This window comes from Oculina patagonica, chromosome 2 (genome assembly GCF_052425735.1).
Source record: "Oculina patagonica isolate OP01 chromosome 2, crgOcupat, whole genome shotgun sequence".
Lineage (NCBI taxonomy): Eukaryota > Metazoa > Cnidaria > Anthozoa > Scleractinia > Oculinidae > Oculina > Oculina patagonica.
Genome location: NC_135759.1, coordinates 17,806,696 through 17,830,988, shown reverse-complemented (window position 1 = coordinate 17,830,988; position 24,293 = coordinate 17,806,696). Strand labels below are relative to the sequence as shown.

At 37.5% G+C, this 24,293-nt stretch overlaps 2 protein-coding genes across 2 annotated transcripts in view; both read right to left on the bottom strand.

Moving 5' to 3' along the window:
* Positions 1–24,293, bottom strand: part of LOC144643301 (uncharacterized) — a 203,599-nt gene that overhangs the window by 110,176 nt on the left and 69,130 nt on the right. The gene's annotated exons all lie outside the window — the stretch shown is intronic.
* LOC144643364 (putative aminopeptidase W07G4.4) overlaps positions 1–24,293 on the bottom strand; it is a 37,230-nt gene that overhangs the window by 10,024 nt on the left and 2,913 nt on the right. Inside the window, 10 exon segments of the mRNA XM_078502573.1 lie at positions 778–842; positions 4,217–4,302; positions 5,315–5,390; positions 5,865–5,967; positions 7,441–7,481; positions 8,082–8,156; positions 9,456–9,564; positions 15,828–15,910; positions 16,012–16,068; positions 16,308–16,443. Coding sequence (XP_078358699.1) covers positions 778–842; positions 4,217–4,302; positions 5,315–5,390; positions 5,865–5,967; positions 7,441–7,481; positions 8,082–8,156; positions 9,456–9,564; positions 15,828–15,910; positions 16,012–16,068; positions 16,308–16,443 — 831 coding nt within the window.

Genomic DNA, 24,293 nt, shown 5'->3' with positions numbered 1-24,293 from the left:
AGACTTAACTCAAGGTTAGGAGTTTACCCTAGCTTCTTTGAACAACCCCTGCGTACAATGCAGGCCAACAGTGAGCCTTATAGTCTGTAGTTATATCAGTTTTAGTCAGCCTACTTACACCAATTACCAGACAAAAAACTGATAGGGCTCAAAACTGATGGGTTCAAAAAAAAAAAGGCATTGTGTTGTGATGGGACCAAGTGACACCAACTTGGCTTTGTGTGCGTTGTATTCCTTTACATCAACAATTTTCTTTATAAACAGTCTTTTTTTCCAAGAAACATGTTTACAAATTACAGTTGAAAAACTTACTATCCGATCTTCAACACTTTGTGTAATTCTGTGTTTTGCAAGAATTTCAGAATGATCAACTACACTGGCCGTTTTCACACTAGAGATGGACAAATCGTCCAGAAGGACAAAATAATCATCTCAGTGTGGAAACGGGACGAACACGATTTTGGACGTAAAAGTCGTCCGAATTTGTCAGTTGATTTGCCATTTAGGAAGACGATTTTTCAAGGACGACTGGGTTGTCTAGACAGACAAATTGTTTAAAAGCCGGCTTAAATTCACACTAGATGAAGAAATCATCAGATGACTTCTTCATCCAGATGATTTGTCCGTCTTCTAGTGTGAAAACGGCCACTGAATTTTAGACTTGTGAATTTCGCAAATGTATGGATCCCAGAAAACTTGATAACTACTTTTCGCATCTCATGCCAGAAATTTGTGTCAGCGACACTCCAATAAGAATAATATAATTATAATTGTTACCTGCTCATTCCAGCCATAACTCCACCAGCTTTAATGTCAGCACCACCAGTGTCATATGTAACACCCTGTAATAAAGCACTTTAGATTCAACCTCTGAATTACAACTACACTCGTAATCTCCTAGCCTGTGTACAGCCGTCCCGCTCCTCTCAAAGCGGGACGGCTGTACACAGGCTAGTAATCTCCTTGGTGGCCATTACATCGTACACCGCAGAGTGACATGATTGAAGAAGAGACCACTTATGTATCCGATTTTGATTTTAAGCAAACAGGATAACATTGAAGACAGCAGTAAATTTAAGATCAACATAATTATGCTGCTCAACAATTTGATATTGTTGGCCGCCAGTCATTTGAAAGATTGGGAAATATACCGGTAGCTAATCACAAATTAAAGGAGCTATTCTTGGTTTTCATGTTACGTCATAAAGGCGAAAGACAAACTAAAAATATATATTTTTGCAAATTTCCAGATCGATAGTGTCATTCGTTTTAAAAACAGAGCATTTTGAATATTTGAGTTCTCTGTCGTATGTGACATCAAGCTGAGTGCCGTGACAAAGCTGTTTTGTTTGAAAAAAGGCCTTTCCTTTCCATTTTTAGCAGATTGAACATTTCAGATATAATAAGTGGTGTTTATGTGAAAGTGTACTAGCTCTTAAGCCAAGGATAGCCGCTGTTGTAAACAGAATTGAGTTCCAGATGGTTTCTCTGACATCACGGCGGCCATTACTGTGTCCCTCGGAAGGACACAGTTATGGCGTCTCCATACTAAGCTTTATAAATTTGCGTGGAAAGGTTCGGAAAATAACTCGCGAACGGTACACCGCACAGACCCGAAACTTGGAGAAATTGTTTATCTATTTATTATCTATATTATTTAAAATTCATAGCTTCTGTAGTTGAATGGTTTCGAATTTATTTTTTGATTGCGTGACGGTGAAACTCAGCAATATGTCACAGTATTGACATAGCCATGTCAGGATTGTGGAGTTCGGGTTCTTAGAGCTGTGGCCAGGGTCATTGGGTTGTGTTCTTGGCAAGACTCTTTACTCTTACAATGGCCCTCTCCAATAGGTGAATAAATGGATACTAGTAACATTAATGATGGCAACAACTTCGTGATAGAATAGCATGCATCTCATCCAGGAGGGAGTAGAAACACTAGTAAATGGTTGCTTTATGCTACTGACAGAAACCAGGTTTTATTCCAGGAAGATGCGACACTTTGGCTTGACAATAGACTAGTATTATTCTGACTAGCACACTAATTAACTATCCCAATTTTTTTGGCCTTTTTAGCTACACAAATGGAAGAGATGTTGAATGCAGTCTTAAGGTGGCTCGCTACACCTGTAATGTTGAAGTATAACTTTCAGAACATCCTTGTAAAGGTTTTACTAATAAACAAATTGGAGTCACTGTGACATCAAAATTCGTTGCCATGGCAACTACAAAAGTGGTCAAAGATACTATATTTTTGACCATTAAAGGGTAATTACCCTAAAACTAGACGGTAAAAGTTTTTGTTTTTCAAATATTTTTGTTTAAAGGACAAAGGAAACGATCTGACAACTTTTTGTGTGGACTTTAAAGTCTACACATTGTTGTCATGCAGTTTTTTCCGATTGGGGGGTCACTTTCCGTGATAACTCGGGTTAGTGCTTTCGGAAGTTTTCGACAGTGATCGGAGGATCCGAAGTTTCGGTGAGATGGGCAGCCAAGAGAGTAAACCCAGAAATTCGATCAGTATCGAGTAAGTCGCACTTTATTCTTGAATCTAGAAGCCTTTTTGACACAGCTTTCGAAGAACGTGTGGTGGCTGGAAAATATACATCAAGGAACAACTTCAAAGGCAGCGGTGGCGTAGATGAAAAGTGAAATAACAATCACGACTGCTGAAATCTTCATATCTAATGAGCTGAACAACTGCGGTCATAGGTCACGTTTCTTGTTTTTCACACTTTTGACTCACTTTCCACAGTTTTTGTTTCTCTGTGCGGCTCGAGCATTTTTGATTCGCATATTAAAACGAATCAAATGTCTGGTTATTTATTTATTTCAGCTTTGCCAAACACAATGAATGCACAACGAGTTGTATCAAAACAAGTTCGCTGATCATGTTGTTTTACTTGTCTTGGACTCTGGGATATAATTCACCAGCTCCATTTCTCTCAAGTAGTATATTTAACAAAAGACCGATGTCGAATTCAGAACTGAACTAAAACATTGTCATGAAAAGAATAAAAATAACATCGAACCGTAGAATATGCATATATCCAAACCGTGCGACAAAATAATTTAATTGTCGGTTCAAATAACGTCCTTCGCCGCCTCGCAAAACACCGACTTCAAGTGAATATTTCGTAAACAGAAAAATATATTTCTCCGCCTTTCTACGCAAGCTACTAATATAAGAAATTATTTGTGAAATCTTATTGAAAAGTTCTTATTCCAAAAAGGTTAAAAAAGAACTCATTGAAAGAAAATAAGTTTTTCGATGAGTTGTTTACACAAGCTTTACACAAAAAGTAAGGGTTGTGTAAACAAGCGATGCGAGACAGTTCACGTGCTCCACGCAACATTTCTTTTTTAATGAAAATAGTATCCTATCTTGCTAGCGGTAAGGAAAGGCTTTTGGTCTAATAACTGCTGTTCTTGTAGGATTCTAGGTTTTTATTTGCATGAAAAAAGGCATTTGTCGTGAACGACGTGACAAAGGGTCACACCACGCTCCTTCACATTGCGTGACATCCCAAGCGGCAATGGTAACGTTTGTTTCTTAAAGCGTAGTACATAAGACAAGTAATAGTACACTTTGTTCTTCCAACAGTCTTGTAAATAATAAATTGATTGACAAGTTCTTTGTTTTTTCGCCTTGTATCTCGAATTACTCGATTCGAAACGTGAAGTTGTTGACTGCTACAGTAACTCATTGATTAATTCATAATGTCAACTTTTATTCAAATGAAAGTCCACACATGTTCGCATAGCGGACTCACTTTTACTGTTATTAAAAAATTCTGTCAGAAATTTTCAGAGCCACCTTAAATTTATGCAAAAATAACGTAGCTCCGAATCCCTTTGACAGATTCCTTTAAAATTTGGCAAAAATGTTTATTTTATCAGTTGGATAAAAATATGTGAAAACGAAAAACTTTCACCGAGTAGTTTATGAGTTATCAGCCTCGAAAGGTCCAAAATAGTGTATCTTTAACCTCATATGGCGTTGCCATGGAAATAGATTTTGACGTCACCATGACCTCAAATTGTTCATTGGTAAATCTTGTTTACGTTTGTGTAAAAAAAGATTTTTCTTAACGTTATTGATATAGCTGTGATAGAATACCAAAGACGGGCATATTTAGTTCTGACTAAACTATTGAGAGCTACCTTAAGCTGGTAATTGCAATACTAATGTAACCTTTTTTTCACTTACCTTTCCAACTAACAGGACAGTTTTTGTGATCTCTCCCTCTCCCACATATTCCAGATTGATAATTCTGCCAGTATGTCTATCAACAGCTAAAATTATAGCGATGTTCAGCATTAAATAAAACAGCAACTAAACACAATTTTTTTAGTCCATATAAATTCATATCAGTTATTGCCAATGTGCATGCTTCTTTATCCAAAGCAAATAAAGGTCATGTTCATTTGGGGTCATCTATGTGAAAACTAAACCAAGGAAATCTTTCTTTTTATCAAATTTTTGAAAACCATAAGGGACACCATTGGTATTTATTAATAAAATCTGAGATCAATCCATTTTTTGAGTCATCAATTTATTGCAATAAAAGCAATGTACGGGTACTACAGTCAAAATACCCGGTAACTTATAACAGAAGAGCCAAGCATATTGAAAACTTACACAGCCAAAAAATTTAGTGCGCAGCTTTAGGTTTATTACATACATTTTTTGGGCCAGGTTTTAATGCCTTACTTTACTTGTTTTGGAAACTACATGGCAACAATTAAGCGCCTTAAGGAGGCTCGATGTAGTTTTTTTAGCCGAAGGGTGGTTGTTTTGAAAATTAAAATTATCTAGGAAGCCAATGTTCGGTTTTTGCCAAAATACACCATAATGATCAAATATGACCAAATTTTAATTTTATACCTGTCACTTTGTCACAAAGGTTACCATAGCAACCACTGACGTTTTCTTTTGTTCTCAAACAAGCTTGATTTTCTCGAAATCTAGATTGACTCTTGGTATTCATTTTTTGATCAAATTTGGTCATATTTGATCATTATGGTGTATTTTGGCAAAAATCGAACATTGGCTTCCTAGGTAATTTTAATTTTCAAAACAACCACCCTTCGGCTAAAAAAACTACATCGAGCCTCCTTAAAAAATAATATAACACCTCTAGATACTCTGTATACTGTAGATAGTTAGCACAGCGAATAAGTGGTCAAAATACTTGACTAGTTTGTCAAATCACATTTGCTGATTGCACTCAGACCTCTTTTCACGTTCACCAAGCAAATAAATCCTGAAAATAATTTAGAAAATCTGATAACAAACCACATATACCTCTTGAACACCTGTTGACAGCTGCATACAGTGGATAATTCTTTTCAAACTCACTTGCATCTTTAACAACTGTCACCTATAATATGCAAAAAAAACCAAGCATTATACATAAAATAAATGAATGAATGAATGAATAATAAAAGTGATGCCTGCCAGGATTTTGCCATCTAAGTGTCAGGGTGAAAAGAGGCAACCACTGACAACTCACAAGTTAGCAGGAATATGCGCAAGACTTGTTAAGATCAATTAAAATAAGGCAGGACTGGGCAAAACATCAGACTTTCTAATATTAGCCAAACCAAAGTACAGTTTTTGTTGATTCCAATAATGTATCGATCGTCAATCTAAATAAAAGAACTGGTCGTCAAAATTAACTGACCTAAATGTCAAAGTTCTTATAAGAACTTGATTTTCTGAATTTAATTTTAACTCATAAGAAGTTCAACATTTTGGCCTGAGTTCAAAATAAAATAATGATAAATAAATTATTTAATTTACGTATATACATATAAAAATGGAAAAAAAATATCAAAAAGAAATCAATGCTTACATTGACAGCAGTTGAACCACTGAATAATTCACGGATGTACTCCTCTACACGTGGGGCAGCCATCCTCTCCGGGTCAGATCCACCAATGTCTTGACACACATACCTAATAGTTGGAACAACACACTAGTTTAAATGCCAAATGGCAGTCACACCTCAATACAATGCACATGAAAGAAAAGACATTAAAATTCATTACCGGTAACTATTCATGAGGGTGCAAACCAATCCCAACACAGTATTCAGATCACATGTACACAACTGTAAACCCCAATACATGCACAAATCAAACAATAGAATTAACTTTTGATACAAACTCCTGCTCAGCTAATTAGTTAATTCATTAACTTTGGATACAGATCTCTACCAATTCGCATAACAATACTTTGCATTCAATTTATTGTTTTCATTTCAGCTCGCCATTGTATACGCCCATACAGATCGGACGCGAATATTTTATCTATTACTTATTTACTTCCCAGCACTAAATGGGACAATGGAGTGGTTGATATGTAGCTGAATGCTTAAGGTGGCTCGACCCAGTTTTTTTCTAGCGATACCTATCAACTTTGAAACCTTGGAGCTTTCGGAAGGTGGCCAAGCGTAGCCATTTCACGCGTGGTGCACAGGAATTCGATGTTGTGCTCAACTCGAAACAATAGGAAATCCCAGAGCACAAAATTATTCAAAACTACGAGATCGCTTTAATATTTACTCAATTTTGAGTTTATGTTTGACGACCTTAGAAGTTTTCAATGAGCATGAAATTCAGGTATTGTTTGGGGAAAATTCATCGACGAGTTTTGAAATAATCCCTTTTTTTGCGAAAGTAGGCGTAAAATTGGTAAATAGGGCTAAACATTGCGCTTCACTATGATTCATATATTTCATATTTTTTGAAATCGCGCAAGTCTACCTACTTCTTACGGTTTGGATATCGGATATGGGACATTTTTAAAAGGAATGAGGGCTAAAGCCTCTCACTAAACATCAAAAAGAAGCAAATTTCTTTATGTGAAGTCTTGTCTTTATTTTACGCATAAATTATACCACCTAAAAAGAAATTCCAAGATATTTCAAAATTCCTCTTGTAGATTTCGATGAAACTCCACAGAGCTGAAGGCAAACACCCAAGGTATACGTAGCGTGGAGGATCTTGAGAGCAGTTACGGGCTGAAATTCGATTCAGAGCAAAAACCTGTGTGACGTCATTGTCATGTGATATTCATTCCGATCTCCCAAAAATTTATATCATATTGCAGTTCAGTCTATGTGTAATCCATGTCATATAGTGGATATGTCATTGACATGAATCCCTTTAAGTATGCAAGGGTTTCAAAGTTGATAGGTATCGCTAGAAAAAAACTAAAGTATTGACTGACATTTTTTTATTGCCATCCTCTGCAGCGGCGGATCCAGATCTTTAGCTAAGGGGGGGCCCGCTTGACTATGAATGTTGAATTATGCGAAAAAAATTCTGGCACTTCAAAGAAAATGCACTATTTCCGAAAAAAATAAGGGGGCCCCGGGCCCCGCGGCACTTCAAAGTGGATCCGCCACTGCTCTGAACCAGACCTACCTTCCAGAATCTATGGCTTTGACATAGTCCAGGTTGCAACACTGTGGATACAAATGGTTGTAAAATAATGCTCAGACAACCCATAGCATTTAAGTCAGCATAATGTTATTATGAAAGGTCTCGTCATTTCTAAAGTATATACCGCTATGTATGCTCAGGTTTAAATTTGTCATTAATCCTTGGCTATCAAGTTTAAGTAATTACATAGTAAACATGGATGCAATTTTAATGATAATTGTGTGACTAATCCAATTTTCCTCTTTTCGGCGTCAGTACCAGTTTGATCAGCCATTGACTTTAAAGGAGATTAGCATTATCTCAGCGGATCTTACATGCACCATCCTTCTTGTTTTTTGAGCTACTATTACCGGTGACCCAGATTTAGTATTTTTCTATCTTGTAAACTATTATAATTTATCAATAAATGTTTTGAGGGCTCTTTAGATTTGGGGGTTTATTCAATTTGTATGTTAAAAAACTTATAATAAAGTGCCATCTTTTTCTTAAAACTAATTAATTTTGTAAATTATAAAATTGTCATACTTCTTGATACAGCCCTGTTAATAACTTCTTACTACTGGTAGTTATTAATTTAACATGATATTAATATTGTATTTAATATTGTATTCAATTCAACTTACTTCTCCAAACACAGCTACTCCAAGACTCTTAACTTTGCACTTCTTTTCTGGAAATGCTTCTCGCAGTTCAATTGGCTGAATTAGAAAATAACAACTGTTAGACAATAAGCTTACCTTTTTCCAGGTCAATTTTAACAAATTTTGTTTAAATTTAAGGTTGAAATGCCTGTTTTAATTTCTAAATCAGTAAAATTATTGTTTGCAATTATTTTCATCTTGAATTTCACTTCTGCATTTTAAAAAGATCAGCTACTAACCAGCTAAGAAGCTAACCTGCGACCAGGCTTTCTTTTTTTCGCGGCGGAGGGAAGGCGAAAAAAAGGAAAGCCTGATACAATTACTTGTCAAGTCGTCTGCCGCCCCCTAGCTAAAGTGTCTGTCAACGCCGGAATGTCGGCGATGCCATCTGATAAGAGATAAGCGTGAGCTTGCAGCAAAAGTTGTTAAAAGGTTTATTTTGGTACACGTAATGGCAGTTATGCGAAAAAGTTGAACAAAAATTGCTATCTCTGTGAGAGTAGTGTCTCGGTTGGTGAAGGTACTGTCTGCTTTGTGAAAACTGATTAAGTTAAAGACAGGCCTGCACGAAATCCCCGTGAACCTTTTGTGGTCGTGCCTCATTATTCAAATAACTTCAAATTATATTTTTACTGATCGGCGGGTTTTAAAAATTTGTTTTCAGCAAAGGCTGATTTTGTGTAAGGCACCAATTCTCTGGACAAAATTATCAGATCAGACATTTCAAGGTCGTAGTTTTTGTCACTGGCACGATCGTCTGGCATCTTTGGTGGTGCGATGATGCCCGGGAATGTTGTGATAATCTTCGACACCATTGGCGATAGATTACGCTCTTGTCGAATTCCGTCGAAAGCACCGCCAAAACATCTTTTCTTTCACAAACTATTTGTCGAATACACTCCCTTTGTTCATCTTCAAGTGTTTTGTTGATAAAACTTTTGAGAGATTTTCTTAAAGCTAGAAAACTCGCTCTCTACTTCATTCCGCTCAACACAAATAAAATCCTCTACGCGCGATATTTTGGGACCGAAAGTTACACTCGAACTCAATCAGCCAATTAGAATAGAGTTTAATGTTGCCTTTTGTTTCCTGACCAATCAGAAAAAAGTCCAGATTCTGGACGTTTTACAGACGACTCGACAAGTAATTGTATCAGGCGTTCATTTTTCCATTGACTACACCGCCGCGAGAAAAATAACGCATGATTGCAGGTTACTAAGAAGCCAACATTTGGCACAAACAAATGTCAACTTTCAAAGCTTTTCAATTGTCTTAAAGGAAACCTTTAAGTTTGACTGCCTGGTTTCCAGAAAATGGGTTCCAGGGAGCAGGCGGCCATCTACTCATGATGCTCACCACATAGAGTGCATGAAGTGCTCCGAGCACGGAAACAGACCATGCATTAGGGAAGGTAGTTTCAGCAATGGTTACCAGGAGAGGGGTCTGACTGCCTGCTTTCAGAGCCCTGTGAAAAAGAGTGAACAAGACGCCTAAAGCTTAATGCTTAAAACCGGGCAGTTAATGTTTAACTACCTGATTAGACAAATACAGCAAAAACGTTTAAAATACCATTTAATTTATATTGAGTAACACGCAAGTCTGTGGATTGCTTGTCCATGCTTGGACAAATTCCTGCTTAGGCTTTCAAATTTTTATTTTTTTTCCGAATACTGAATAACCTAGGTGTTGAAAACGTTTTGTGTGCAATCTTGAATAAATGAACTCATACCAGTTAAATGGCAGTACAAATGATCTCCGACCAAAACAAAGAAACAATTTGAAAGATTTGGTTAAAAACTAAGACGCGTTTTTAAACATTTTTAAAAATGTACCACACCAAAAAAATGGGAATAAGAACAAGATAAGAAAGCTTTTCAGCTTTCAAACATGCAAGCTCTTCACATCAATTTTGGGAAGCAGTCACGCAAACGCAAGTTCTTGATTGCGTGATTCATTGCAGGTCGTTTCTCCATCGCCGTTCGGTTCCGACTACTGAAACTCAAAACCCTTGAATGAGAAACAAAAAATATATGTTTTATATTCCTCGCTAAAAAGAGTGGAGTAACCAGAAAATTACAGTATTGGCTCCTGCTCGAATAAAACGAGTCACATAAATAATAAAAAAAAAAACGAATAAAACGAGTCAAATATCAAGAATAACAGAAAAATTTCTAAACAAAATTACAAAAGAAAATAAAAAGACTAAATCAAAGTCTCTTCGAGATATCGACGTTTTTGCATGAAGTATGAGTCGAAGGTTTATCCTGTGCATTGTTCTTCGAACTTATCATTACAGTTTCTTTGTAGTTTAATTTAACAATTTCGTATCTTCGCGGAGGAAATGCAGCCATATAATTTTGTCAAAAATGGCTCGTTCGCGCCGGGTATTTATACACATATTCCTTAACATTACACAAATAAACAGTGCAAATTTCAGCGAGATCTGACAATTCTATACTTTAAAACTGCAAGGACCTTTCGAGGCAGTCGATTACGGAAATGAAACAGCAAAATATGCGTTCGACGCTTTGTTTTTGCGACGCTATATTTGAATTGTTATAGGTAGACCGCCGTTCAATGTGTTCAAGGCCGTATCGTTACGATTGCTCCATGAAAAAGCACGAAAAAAAATACGGATATTTCCGACTACTGTCGGAGAAAACATTGCGTAAACAAATCGTTACACTCAAGCTGCGTTTTGTCTAGGCTCGGCAAGGGTCGGATATCAAGACCCAGGATTAAACAAAAGCCACATATACAGTGAATGCTTTCGAATTATATTTGAAGATGAAATAGTATACCATTCTCACTCATTAATTATGCCGCTCATTGTCCGGCGTGGATAAGGTATGGGGAAAGATTGTGGCCGAGGCAATGAGTGACAGGGTGAGAAAGCACTATAGTTGTCTATTACGTCGCCGAAGGGGAGGTGGGAGGGTCGAAAATTCGCCCGGACTTCCCGGCTTGCGTATCTCTTTCGAAATGCCCCGAAACTAAGCAAAGGGATCTTTAAATACGGCGATTGTGCATGTGGTGATTAAGCATTACCTAACACAACTATCTATAAACAAATGGGGTTATGTAATCCACGCACTTCTGAATTCCGCGTCATAATTATGAATGAGAATACGAAAGAATTTTGCTGTCTTTGACTGAAATTCCACTCGAACTGCGTAGATACGATCGCATGTTGTAAAGCCGATTCATGCAACATTGCTCTCAACGCGATGTAAGTGCTAGTGATTAGGGACTGGTCAATAAGTACAGGGGGGGGGGGTGGGCCGGAGCAGAAAGGGGGTGGGTCATCAGTTTTTGAGCCCTCGAAAAGGGGTGGGTTATGTAATTTTGATCTACACGTAGGGGGTGGGTCATCTTATTTATTCACTTACTTTTAACTGTTATAGTTCCAAGAAAAGTTGTATTCATCAGTATATAAAATTAATAAATTTCTCCATGTAAGCAGTTTTAAATGAATTTCTAGCGATTTCAAAAGGCCCAAATATAAAATTTTCCCGGGGGAGCATACCCCCTGACCCCCCTAGATGGCTTGTAATCATATCATTAGTTTTACCTGACTCTCTTCAACCTGCATAGATTCACGCTGGGCTTTAGGCCTTTAAATACCAGTAAACTCTTTTATTACACAACTAAGGTGGTCCGAGGGCTAATAACTAAATCAGTCAATCAGATTACTTAATTTCCGGTCCCGCGAGGGCCGATATTTTCCAAGTATCGGACCGGGTTTTGTCCCGGATGATCCCGCGCTAATTCCCTCGCGATTTAGCGCAAGATTTTTGCTAGATTTTTTTGCAAGATTTTTTCGGAGTTTTAATTGCTTTGAAAATGAAATGACCTTAAACACAGAAATAAATAGCGAGCGTAAAAGTTCTGCCGCACATTGTTTTCCACGACATCTACCGGGTAGCAATTCCCACTACACAAAGTTTCTAGCCGTGTAATAAATCTCTTATTAACCAAGCTTGCTCGGGACCGTACTGTCAAGACCTCGGGCTAATATTCGCCCAGTACGGCCCTCGCGCGTGGTTAATAAGATATATTTCTCAAACAATTTGCAAATATGAATGATGGACAGTGGTTGTATTTTATTTATGTTATTAATTTCTGTATAAAAATATGAACTCTTCAATATATAATTGATTATGAATTAATATCATATACTGATTCAGTTTTTTGCATATGTTTGTGTCTAAATTTCCCCATGGACTTTACACACAAATATGTGGAAAACTTACAAAAGGCTAGACTAAGTATGAGAAGTGATAAATTCATCCTTCTTTGGTGTGTCAAGAAATGGAAAAAAGACGTACATGGAACAGCAGTGTTCATCAGGGAAAATGTCTATGTAGGGAATTTCACTTAAAAAGCTGAAGTCAAATAAAAAATCTCCAACCCCTAACAGATGATAAAGAAATGATAGGTCCCTTGATTTTTTTTAGCAAAGGGGGTGGGTCATGTAATTTTCAACCCCCTATCAGGGGTGGGTTAGTCGGTTTTGAGCCAGACGGAAGGGGTGGGTCACAAATTTTTGAGCCACCACTTTTCCAATTGCTCCGGCCCACCCCCCCTGATACTTATTGACCAGTCCCTTATTTATTCGTGTTTTAGTTACGCAATCCATTGTTTGTGCGACGCTTTTTATAGATCGCCTTTCAGACACACGTGCGTTGAGATAAGAAAGCTGACATGTCACTTTTAAAATTGTTATATAACGTTTGTAAATGTGGCAAGTCACGTTTTTTCCACGAAATCGCAAGTGATCACCAACAGCGGAAAGTAATCCCTTGAGAAATTAAAACAGTCCCTTGAGAAATTAAAAAAGTCCCTTGAGAGTTTACAAATATGTGGTTCCAAATTTTGTCTACTAACCCCTATTCTACCATTTTTGCTTGAACAAGCAAAAACGTCGAAAAAAGGGCATGCATTAGACCACACGTATTAGATAACAGATGCTTCTAAAAATCTCAACTAAATGTGAAAAAAAGATTCAAGATGAGGCGAAGAAACATTTGAGTTGCATTTAAAATTTTGAATCCTTAAAAGCCGTGAAAATAGCATGCCGTGATAAAATTTAATTAATTATACGCGCCAAAGGGCAAGTTTTCATTTTTGCCGTCTATTCAGTTTCACAGGATGGCTTTAACGATTTACATTCCATTCTAGTTTGTAGAAATTATTATATTATTACTTTGCATTTCCATTTTGTTTTCTGAGTTCTTGAAAAGTGTGCAAGTAAAGATTTTACATCATGAACAAATAAGGTTCTTTTGTTGTGTAAACATTCAATTCGTCTGTGACACACGGACTTTGTCGGCCCAACTGTACACGGATGGAAATAGTCCAAATGGACACAATTCTTGCTAGATGAAAAGCATCTTCAAAGTAGAGTCTGGAGCCGTTTTTAAATGCAGGAGCTTGCTGCAAAAACATTGCGTGACTGATGTAAAAAAGCTTCGACCTCAGCGACCTGTCGAAACTATCACCGGTTTCGGACTCCAGAACTCGCTTGAGTCGAACGCTTGAATAAAAACACAAAAATATATCTTTCACGTTTAACAGAAATCGGGGTATTAGATAAAATTTTAATTGCTCCTGCTGAGTAAATATCAAAAGTGCGGGATCTGAATCCTGGCCAAGAAAGCGGCCGAGTGAACTACTACGACAAATGACGCAAATATGTAAACATCACATGGTGCCTCAATCTATAAATAGATGCCGTGTTCGTTTCAAAAGCCTAAAAAGGCAACTAATACAAACGTGAAAAAAGAAACATGAAAAAAGTTTTAGATGAATTTTTATTCAAGATGGGGTCAAGAAACATTTTAAAAGGCAAAAAGATTTAGAAAATTTCAAAAACGTGAAATTTTGCATGCCGTGGTAGAATTTAATTACATGTATTAAATTACCCGCGCCAAGATTTCATTTTCATTTTGCAGACCATTTGTTTTACTTGCTGGCTTTACGGATCCCTTCACAAATACCATCATAGTTCGTAGAAATACTATACATTACAATTTTGTTTACTGAAGTCTTGGGAAGTGTTTTACATCAAGAACCAAAATAAGATTATTTTGCTGTGCAAACATTCAATCGTCTCTGATACGCGACTTTGCCAGCTCAACTGTGCACGGATGAAAATGGACATAATTCTTCCTATTAAATGAAAAGCATCTTCAAAGTATTCCGGCTCAAAAATGCTCTGGCTACCAGCCGTTTTTTAAAAGAGCAGTTATGCGTAAAGCTTGCTGCAAAAACATTGCGTGACTGACGTAGCGGTTTGGAGCTGTCAAAACAATCACCGGTTTCGCAATCCAAACGCTTGAATAACACAAACATATATATATTTCACGCTAAACAGAAATCAGGGTTTTAGATAAAATTTAAAATAGAAGAGTGATTTAATAGCCGGGTTTAATAGCTCCTGCCGAATAAATATCAAAAGTGCGTGATTTGAATCCTGGCCAAGGAAGCGGCCGAGCGGGTCTGGAACGATTTACCGACAAGACTACCACTACGACGAAAAAATTCCGGGCGATTTATGAACCGGGCTCGGCCCAGTCTCTGCCCGGTTAAAAATAACAAAGTCAAGATCAGACAACTGGTTAGACATTGACTAACTGGACAGACCAGAAGACAGTTATGTCAGGGCTTGTAAAAGACCCCTAGCACCTTGTCTCTAATCTTCATAAATAAAAACTATAATTCCTGGACTCTGGAGATCTTGAACAGACATGTTGCACTGTGAGCTTTTTAGGAAAATATTATTAATTCATGCAATTATTGTTTTTTGGTCTGATATGACCAGAATGTGACCAGAACAAAACTCTTTATCCTTGAATAAAAATCACTTTTAAATAATGGCAATTGTCTTGCACTGAAATGCTTTTATTAGTTGGACAAAAGTCACAATCAAGCTTTGTTTAATTGGTGATTTTTGCAATGATAGGAATTTTTCTAATTTTAAAAGTTTGAGATACTGTAATTAAGTTTCTTTCAGGTTTTCTCTGGAAATGTCAGGCTCTGGGTCAATATTGGTTCCTCCAGACCCAACACTGACCCAGACCCTGAGCCTTCCTACTTGTCTACTTTGGCTGCCGACCATTTTTTTTTTCACTAAACATTGCACCCCAAGCAACTTGTGGTGTGGAGTCGGCGGAAGTGGACAATGTAGGCACAAATGAAAGCCTGTGGGCCTGCCCGACTGCCATGACAGAAGACAAGAACGCTTTTGCTCTTCTTGTTCATATTTGTCTTGCTTTTCTGAAGTGTTAAAACATTACTTTAAATTTATTTTCCTTTGCTAGTGGTGCCACGCCAAGATAACGGCACACTTTGATCAAAACATCAGCTGATGAGACAGACCTCGATTGAGCTTGCAATGATTTCATTCATGGAAAATACTGCATCATCTAAGATGGCAGGCAAAAAATTATGATTTTATCGCGTCAGAAAGTTGCAAATTATTTTCTGTTTTCAAAAAGTTGGGAATGGATGGCAAGTGGTCAGATTGCAGGTAACTGACATAAGAAAATTTAATAAATTATTATTTTTTTTCGTTAAGTCAGATTTAAGTCGACCAGCGGAGGAGTTTTCAAAATGTTTTGTTCCTCCATACAATTTTTTAGTCATCTCGGACGACCAGACGACTGCAAATATGGAACCCTGCTAGGCTGACAGCTGTTTTACATGTACAGATACAGCACTTCACACCTTTTGATCCCACTTGCAGCTGCTTCACCATATCTTCTAACATCATCATAATCTCTGTTGACAGGGCCAGTTGGTGCATGAACCTATGAAAAGAAGCAAGACTTGAATGCATGCTTAGTGGTAATATTAAGAAGTTAACCCTCACTTATGGTGCAAAAAAATGCTTGTAAGTACCAGTACTTACCACTGGAATCTCGCCACAAGGAAACAGCAACGTGTCCACACCAACAGCTTTGTCCACCTGTGGGATATGTAAGAGTGTGAATAAATACTATAGCTACATGTAGGTTTAAGCTTGTTGATTGGAACAAAACATCCCAAACCGGATTCAGGTCCTTGGTTTGGCTTGGTTTGGATTGGTTAGCATTTTTTTTTAGATTTGCTTCACCAGGCATAGTCTTTTACAGAACCAAGTTAGCTCATTGGCAAATAAAAAATTATGACTTTAATATAATGACTTCAAAAGGCTGCTAATTTTACCTTTTGTGCTTCCAATATGGGCTTCTTCAAGAAATCCCACTCAGGGTTACTCCATTCAAGATTCTCACATACAAGGACATAGCAGTCAGCCAAGCCTGGCTTTGGAGCCTTGACTGGAACAACAGGGCAAGGAAGCCTGGAGAGATTTAAACACAATCAACTGATAAATAATGTTGTAAATACAGTTAACTCTCTCTTAATGGACACCTCGACGAGTACCTCCATAAGACGGACACCTGATGATGGTCCCTGCCGTTTTTCGGACATTTTACTGTAACCAAACTACCTATAAGAGGGACACCTCTCTAAGATGGACAACGGACACTTTGAAATCATAACGGACACTTGAGAAGTGTTTTTTATCACGTTTTAGTAGTGAAAATTCTTCCAAACTTCGCATCGACCTAAAGCAAAGTTAGTCAGCGCCCTAAGGATACGTCTATACAAAGTTTACTAACCACAAACAATGACGCTCTAACAGATTACTTCTCTGCTTATGTGTATGAACAATAAAGAGGTCGTTTTCTACTTACAGTATTACAGTTTGTATAAGCTCTCAATTTTTGTGTTAACAAGCAAATATGGTCCTTTTATTATTTTAGTCTTGTTGCAGTTAGCTAAGAAATTTTGCATTGTGCAAAGGTTTAGCTTTACTATCTCAGAATTACTGGTGTCATATTACCTCGACTCTAATTGAACGAGTACTCTAGGGCACGGCATTCGTGGAAAGCAGCTTTTTATTTTTGTACATATATTTTTATATTTCCCCTCTTTCTTGTATAATATATTATAATTAGATTGTTGTATTGTGAGCTGATGAATTTGACCGTGTTTTAAATAAAGATTATCCATCCATCCATCTACAGAGCGGACACCTCTCTAAGACGGACAGCTGCGGCCAGTCCCGAAGGTGTCCATCTTAGAAAGAGTTGACTGTAAACTAAATATGTACAGAATTATTTTAGCTTGTGAACAGGCTCTCAAGTAGGGCAGGGCAAACAAAGAAATCAACAAGCTCCCAAGTGAAGTAGGGAGAAAAAGAAATAGGCAAGCAAAATAAGCCAAACATGGCCTGGGGAAAACCTGTAGCCTTTGTTTGATGCCACTTATCTGCCTACTTTCAAAAGGTACCGGTAATAAGTGCAACTATTCTGCATGTAAAAATAACCGTAGAATGTAACGCAACCACAGTCATGACAATAACAGAGCATGTAAACAACATTGTGTTGTAATAGAGGGGGACACAAACAGCCCTGTGGCAGGTGAAAACGGAACTTTAGGTAATGCGCAGAATTGAAGTACAAGCCTTAACTAATCCCCCCCCCCCACTAACATGGGATAGAAAAAGAGTATTGGCAGAGCCTTTCTTATCTCCCCAGCACCACACAGGCTGCATCGTACTGCATCGGACAAGATTAAGGCAAGGCAATGAGATGGCAATTAAGACACACCCAAAAACTCGGGGAAGCTCACTACGCAGACTTCACTGAATTACAAGGAGTGCCTCAGTTTATTGACACATATATCAGCATATCACAGCCCTTCCCTACTGGGGGAGGGTGGGTTAAAACTAAATTGCTAAAAATGTTTTGTGCAAAACCTGTCAGGACAATGGCCTGGGATATTATTCCTATGTTTGCAGGCTAAAGACCAGCCATGAGTCACGCCAGTCACATAAGAGTCCAAAGTCTGTATGAACAAAGTGTGCCAGAATTTCCCTGATGACATTTTGTTAATTTCTCTCTACATGCCCAGACGAATTCTGTCTAAATGCAGATCTCAGCAAATTCGTCTTTGTCCGAGCCAAGTGGCCCATACATCTGGAGCTTATCCTGGTTTCTGTAGCATTAAGTGACTGGTAGTATTGCTACTCCCCCCTGGATGGTATGCTAGTCCATCACATAGTTACCCCCAACAATAAATTTGCCGGTACCCATTTGGGTGGAGAGAGGCACTGTGAGAGTTAAGTGTCTTGCCCAAGAACACAAGCCAGTGCCCCAGACAGGGCTCGAACCCAGGCCATTTGACTCGGAGTCCAGTGCCCTAACCATTAGGCCACCTCGCCTCCCACGAGTATATGGGTATGGGTGGTTATTAAACATTTTTATTTGTTTTCTCAGAAACAAAATGGTATTGTTTTGGATTCCATGTGAACTATTTACACAGCAGGGGCTACTATCCAATCAGAAGAACACTCGTAACCACAATGTCAAACATTTTACTAAAAGCAAACAACATGTTCTTCAAGTTTCTTCTGGAAGATGCAAAGTTTTTTTTTTTTTTTTTTTTTTTTTTTTTTTTTTTTTACAATACAATACGACACTTGCGCTTCTTACAATTCGACACTGTATACTATTTACAACACTTACACTACTTACAATGCGATGCTTACTACTTACAGTGAAATATATATTTTTTAAATACAAAAGAGACTAAAACACTATAAAACTATACATGGCACAAGAGCTTAATTGACAGAACTTACACTGCACTTACAAAAAAAAAAACTGAAATTGTCACTAAACTAATACAGCTACTCACTATAACAACAGATCTAATGTAACTAAAATGATAAAGGATAAATATAACAGACAAAGAAAATGCACCTAAACCTGGCTCTTTTGCTTAAACAGTGGAAAGAAAGCTACCGCATCGCTTATGCAGAGAGTGGTCCACTTTGTTTCATACTTTTTATAGCTAGAGTTTTTAATAGCGATTTGTCTTTCACATTTAATTTTGCTTTCCAGTAAGGCAAGAAAGACCTTTATGCTAGGAGTCTCTGACTGATTTCTTGCGAGATATAGATGATATTTAGCAATAAGAAGATAGTGATTGAAAGCATGATAGCTGGTGTTCTCAGGTTTGTATCCATAAAGAATTTCCGAACAAGTAGGATTGAAATTGTCAGAGCGATTTGTATTCCACCAATTTCTATGACGTCTTTCCAAAATAGCTTGACTTCGGGGCACTCGCAAAACCTATGGAGAAGTGTCTCATTTTTACAGTGGCAGTGTTCGCAATGTGGTGACTCTTTTATTTTCATTCTATAGAGTGAGAGATTGGTAGGTATGATGTTATGTATGAGTTTATGCTGAAAGCTTCTTAATCTATTTTCAACGGTGATTCTAAATGGAAGTTCGTAGACATCCTTTAAGTTTGTCACGATTTCTTAGAGTGATTTCGACGGTAGGGGGAGAGAAGGACCTTTCCGCAAGCATCAAACGGGCTTTTTTTGCGGAGACGATATCATCGCTATTTGAATCAGCCTTTGGGAGTTCGCTAACACCACCGACACTGTTGCACGTGATTTTTCTTTTCCACGCTTTGGGGATAGCAGTGAGAACTCCGGCGTAGTCGAGGAAAGTGCATCGAACGCTGAATTTGCGCTTAAAATTTTCAAAAGAGAGGAATTGGTCGTGATTGTCGAGGAGATCACTTATTTTTAAGATGTCTTGATTTACCCATGTTTTATAATACACCGTTTTACCATTGGTCTTTATGAACCGGTTGTTCCATAAAAGTTCTTGTTTGAATTCATTTGCATTAAGCGGTTCCTTGTAATTCAATTCTTGCCACACCTTAAGAATATTTTTATAGAAAGGTGGTAAATTGTTGAGGTTCAGAAATTTTAGGTCGAAATTGCATTGAAATAGAAAAGCTCCTCCGACTTTACTTAATAAGGAATCAAGGCGGGCACACCAGTGACTGCCAGCCGATTCGCAATAACGATTAACCCAGGTAATCTTGAGGGATTTTACAACATCTTCAAAGTTAATCATATTTAGACCGCCTTTGCAGAGTGGGCCAATCAACGTTTTTCTCTTAATTTTATCAGGTTTGAAATTCCAGATAAAGGAGAAGATGATGCTGTTGACCTCTTTTATGAATTCGGCAGGAACGTTTAAGACGGAGCAGCAATAAACAAGTTTGGCGATTGCTAAATTCTTTACGATGGCTATTCTGCCTAAGATGGTTAGATGTCTTTTGCACCAGATGTTAAGAACTTTTTTAAGTTTGGCAAGTTTCTCATCAAAGTTTAGTTTGATTCCAACATTCGCGCAATAAGGGAAACATATTCCAAGTGCAGTGACATATTCTTTCGGCCACGAAATGCCAAAAGGCTCGTCTTTTCCTAATCTGCTTTTCCAACGACCTAGCCACAGACCCTCAGTTTTTGATCTATTAATTTTCAGACCCGATAGATTGCTAAACTGATCAAGGAGAGCAAATAGAGACGCTGCGGAAGAGTCGTCGCGGATGAAAGCGGTGGTGTCGTCTGCATACAAACTAAGTTTAGTGATCTTATTCCCGTTTTCGAGACCTTTGATAGAATCAGTGATTCTTATCTGGTGTGCGAGTGGTTCTAAAGCGAGAACAAAGAGCAGTCCCGAAAGAGGACACCCTTGTCTCACTCCTCTTTGTAGAGAAAAAAACTCTGAAGAGTGACCATTGTTGATAACGCAACTAGAAATATTGCTATAGAATGTGCGAATCCAGTTAAGGAAACTTGGACCAAAGTTCATAATGTTGAGGACCTTAAAGAGGTAGTCCCACTCTAAAGAGTCAAAGGCCTTTTCAAAATCTAGAAAGAGTATCATACCTTCCTTATTCTCATGTTGTTCAATTATGTCTGTAATTAGACGGATATTTTCACCGATGAATCTGCCTTTAATGTACCCCGTTTGGTCCCGCTCTATTAACAGGGGGAGTACCTTCTCTAAACGCCTTGCGATACATTTTGTTGCTAGTTTATAGTCGGTATTTAAGAGAGAGAGAGGGCGCCAGTTTTTAAGCAGTAAAGGATCCTTGTTCTTTTTCGGGATCAGGGAAATAATTCCTCGTCTCTGCGAGATAGAAAGCTCTCCCAGTAAGGCGCCATGATTGAGACACTCAATCAGAGGGCCCGACAGCTCCTTCCAAAAGCGTAGGTAGAACTCTGCGGATAAACCGTCCGTGCCCGGCGACTTGTTGTGTTGAAAAGTTTTTAATGCGGCGAGGCATTCTTCTGCGGTAATTAAACCTTCACAAAGGCTTTGTTTCTCGTCATCCAGTCTAGGTAGAGATTGATATTCGCAGAAAGATAATGGGTCTGCATCTGCTAGCTGTTTTTGAGGTGAATAAAGCTGCTTGTAAAAGCTTTTCATGGTGCTTAGAATGGACGTTGGGTCCTTAACAGTAATACCCTCGGGCGTCTTCAATTTTGTGATGTGTCGTTTTTCATAACTTCTTTTTTTCTAGGTTATAGAAGTATTTGTTGCATTTCTCGCCCATCTCAGTTTTATTACAAATAGAAAAACCTAACGACTGTGATACTTCTAAGTTCGATTAAAGCGATGTATTGGTGAGAAATGTAGTGAGAGCCCTTTCTGTGTTTACTTGTTATGTAAATATTCTAGCTACTTTCTTTTTTATTTTTGACTTTGTAAATTTTCCACCAATAAGAGCGCTTAGGAAAGTAAACAAAACTGGATGTCTTTAGATGTCTCGTGTTTGCTGGCACGGAAGGGTAAGGGACCGGTCATTATTTATGTAGAGGGGGGGGAGGGAAAAATATGTTGGAAAGATCAAAATTTCTGTAAGGCCCCCCTCCAGGCCATGTAAGTAGCAAGTGACCCCCCCTTCTTTATTCAATATTTACGTCATGACCCCCCCCCCCACCTCATATCTCCCTTTATATGCCTCAAGTAATTAATTATTAAATGCATGTTACATACAATCTTAATTGCACACTTGTTCTAATGCAAAAAGGCTGGATCAACACTTAGTCAACCAAGGCTTCTTTGCTATGGATACTTGTCCAGCAATACGGCAAATTTTTGGATGAGTTATGTGTATAGTAAACATACCTCTATTATTAACTCCTTAACTTTGGAAAAGTGGTAGTTTTTACAAATTATGCTCTCATGGTGAACATAAATGTAATATCCATGCAAAATATATTCCTTTCCAATGATTTTCCTAAAGTTGTAAAGGGATTACTTTGAATTCTTGTTGTCATAAATATCATGTTTTATTACTTCTTGGGCTATTGCAGTGATAATCATTTTGTAAAAAGAAAATAATTTCAGTCAAACCAGATATTAAAGCAGATTATAAAGGTCTGGTTTCTTTATTAACTAAAATTAATTTTAAGATAACAATGGAGTTTAGAGTGAAAACAGTATTTCTGTAAAATACAAATCACTAAAGTTGTACATAATAGTGGAGTTTAAACAAAAGAAAACAATAGAAATAGCATAAAATTGTACAATTTAGCATCTCACTGTTTCACATATGGTGTTTGCACTGTTCTATTTAACTGTTTTACCCACCTCAAACTGCTTATCCCCCCCTAAACTTCTTTATAAAAAATTTTAGCCCCCCCCTCTTGCCACTCTGAAATAGCCTTGACCCCCCCTTCTTTTTTTCCCTCCCCCCCTCTACATAAATAATGACCGGTCCCTAAAGCAATTTGCATGCATGCAAAAAAACTTGACTGTTCGCAATTCTTCTGTACTGATTCTGGACCTAAGAACTTCTCAAAATTTTTAGAAACCCATCTCTCCTCAACCCTTCCCATCATACTTATCACTTATCACTTTTATTATGCTTATTGATCCAGAAAAGAAATACTATTCCCGCACCAAACGCGTAGATCTAAAAAATGTCTAGAACAGATCTTAAAAATAGTCTTGAAAAAGTCTATTTTTGTCTGGCGGCTTTTTTCAAAGAAAAGTCTTGGAAAGGTCAATAATTTGAGCTAAAATGAAAGACTTTGCGAGACATTTTGACAGCTAGACATTCTTAGATTAAAAATAGACATTCTCGAGACTTTTTATCAAGAGCGGTTCCCGCGGTATAAAAAGTCTTGAAAATGTCTAGAATACGTCTAAATGTCTTAAAATTGTCTAGAAATGAAAGACAAATTCAAGACTTTTCAATTAACATCTCGGTCAAAACAAAGTAATCGATCACAATTTACTTGTCGTAGTGCATTCGCTCGTGTAAATTTTTTAACGTAAGACGAACAGCAGTGTGCTTTTAAGCTAATTAATATAACATAAATACAAAGCAAAAGTTAGGCTTAAAAGCAGGCTCATTATGCTTAAAAAAAGGCCTTACAAGCCTAAAAATGCAAAATTATAACAGCTTGATTGGAAGCGCATAAAATGTTTCGTGTGACACAAAAAATTTGCTTTCATTTTCTCTGAACAAACCTTCACGCCAAGCTGTTGTGACCATTAGCGTTCCATGATGACTTCGAAACCTTCTAGAAATCGAGACTGAGAAATTCAACAACTGTTTACAACTGTGAAAATTTTGAGGTCGTATATGTAGTAGTTATACAAAAAGAAAATGAACGCAAGCCCGTATTTGGTGAACAGAGTCAACGCTCGCTACAAACAAAATGACACATGCACACAGCAGCCCCGACGTGTCAGACAATGCAGATTTATAAATGAAAGTTATTCCACCGAATAAAAAAATTAGCAAACAGTTCGATCATTTATTTTAGTTTACATATACACAAATATAAAATATTGATGCTTGTTTTTTAGTAGAGCTGCTTTATTAAATTTGTAAATCTCAGATTTTCAACTGAATTTGAAATGTACAGTGTTGCTCTATGACATTTGATAAACAAATACTCTGTACCGACATAATGTCACATCTGAATAACAAGAACATGCAGATAGTAGTTGAATCGATGTATCTAAATTTTCCTTTTAAAAGTATCTACCAAGCATTTCAGGAACGATTTAAAGTGGCGGCTTACAACATCAAATTTAGTGTTCCGTGCAAAACTAACTCGGAAGAAAGGCGATCAAACTTGTGATCACTTACCGGCCAGCCAGTGTGTGAACTTATCACTGTGCGAATGAATATATACTTGTCCTTTTGCACAACGTAGCAAGTACAAAATCCACGCATCACTGGGTGCTTACCATTTAGCCAAAAGATCCGGAAATTTCGGTTTGAAGTCAAATGGTAAGGTAATTTTCCGGA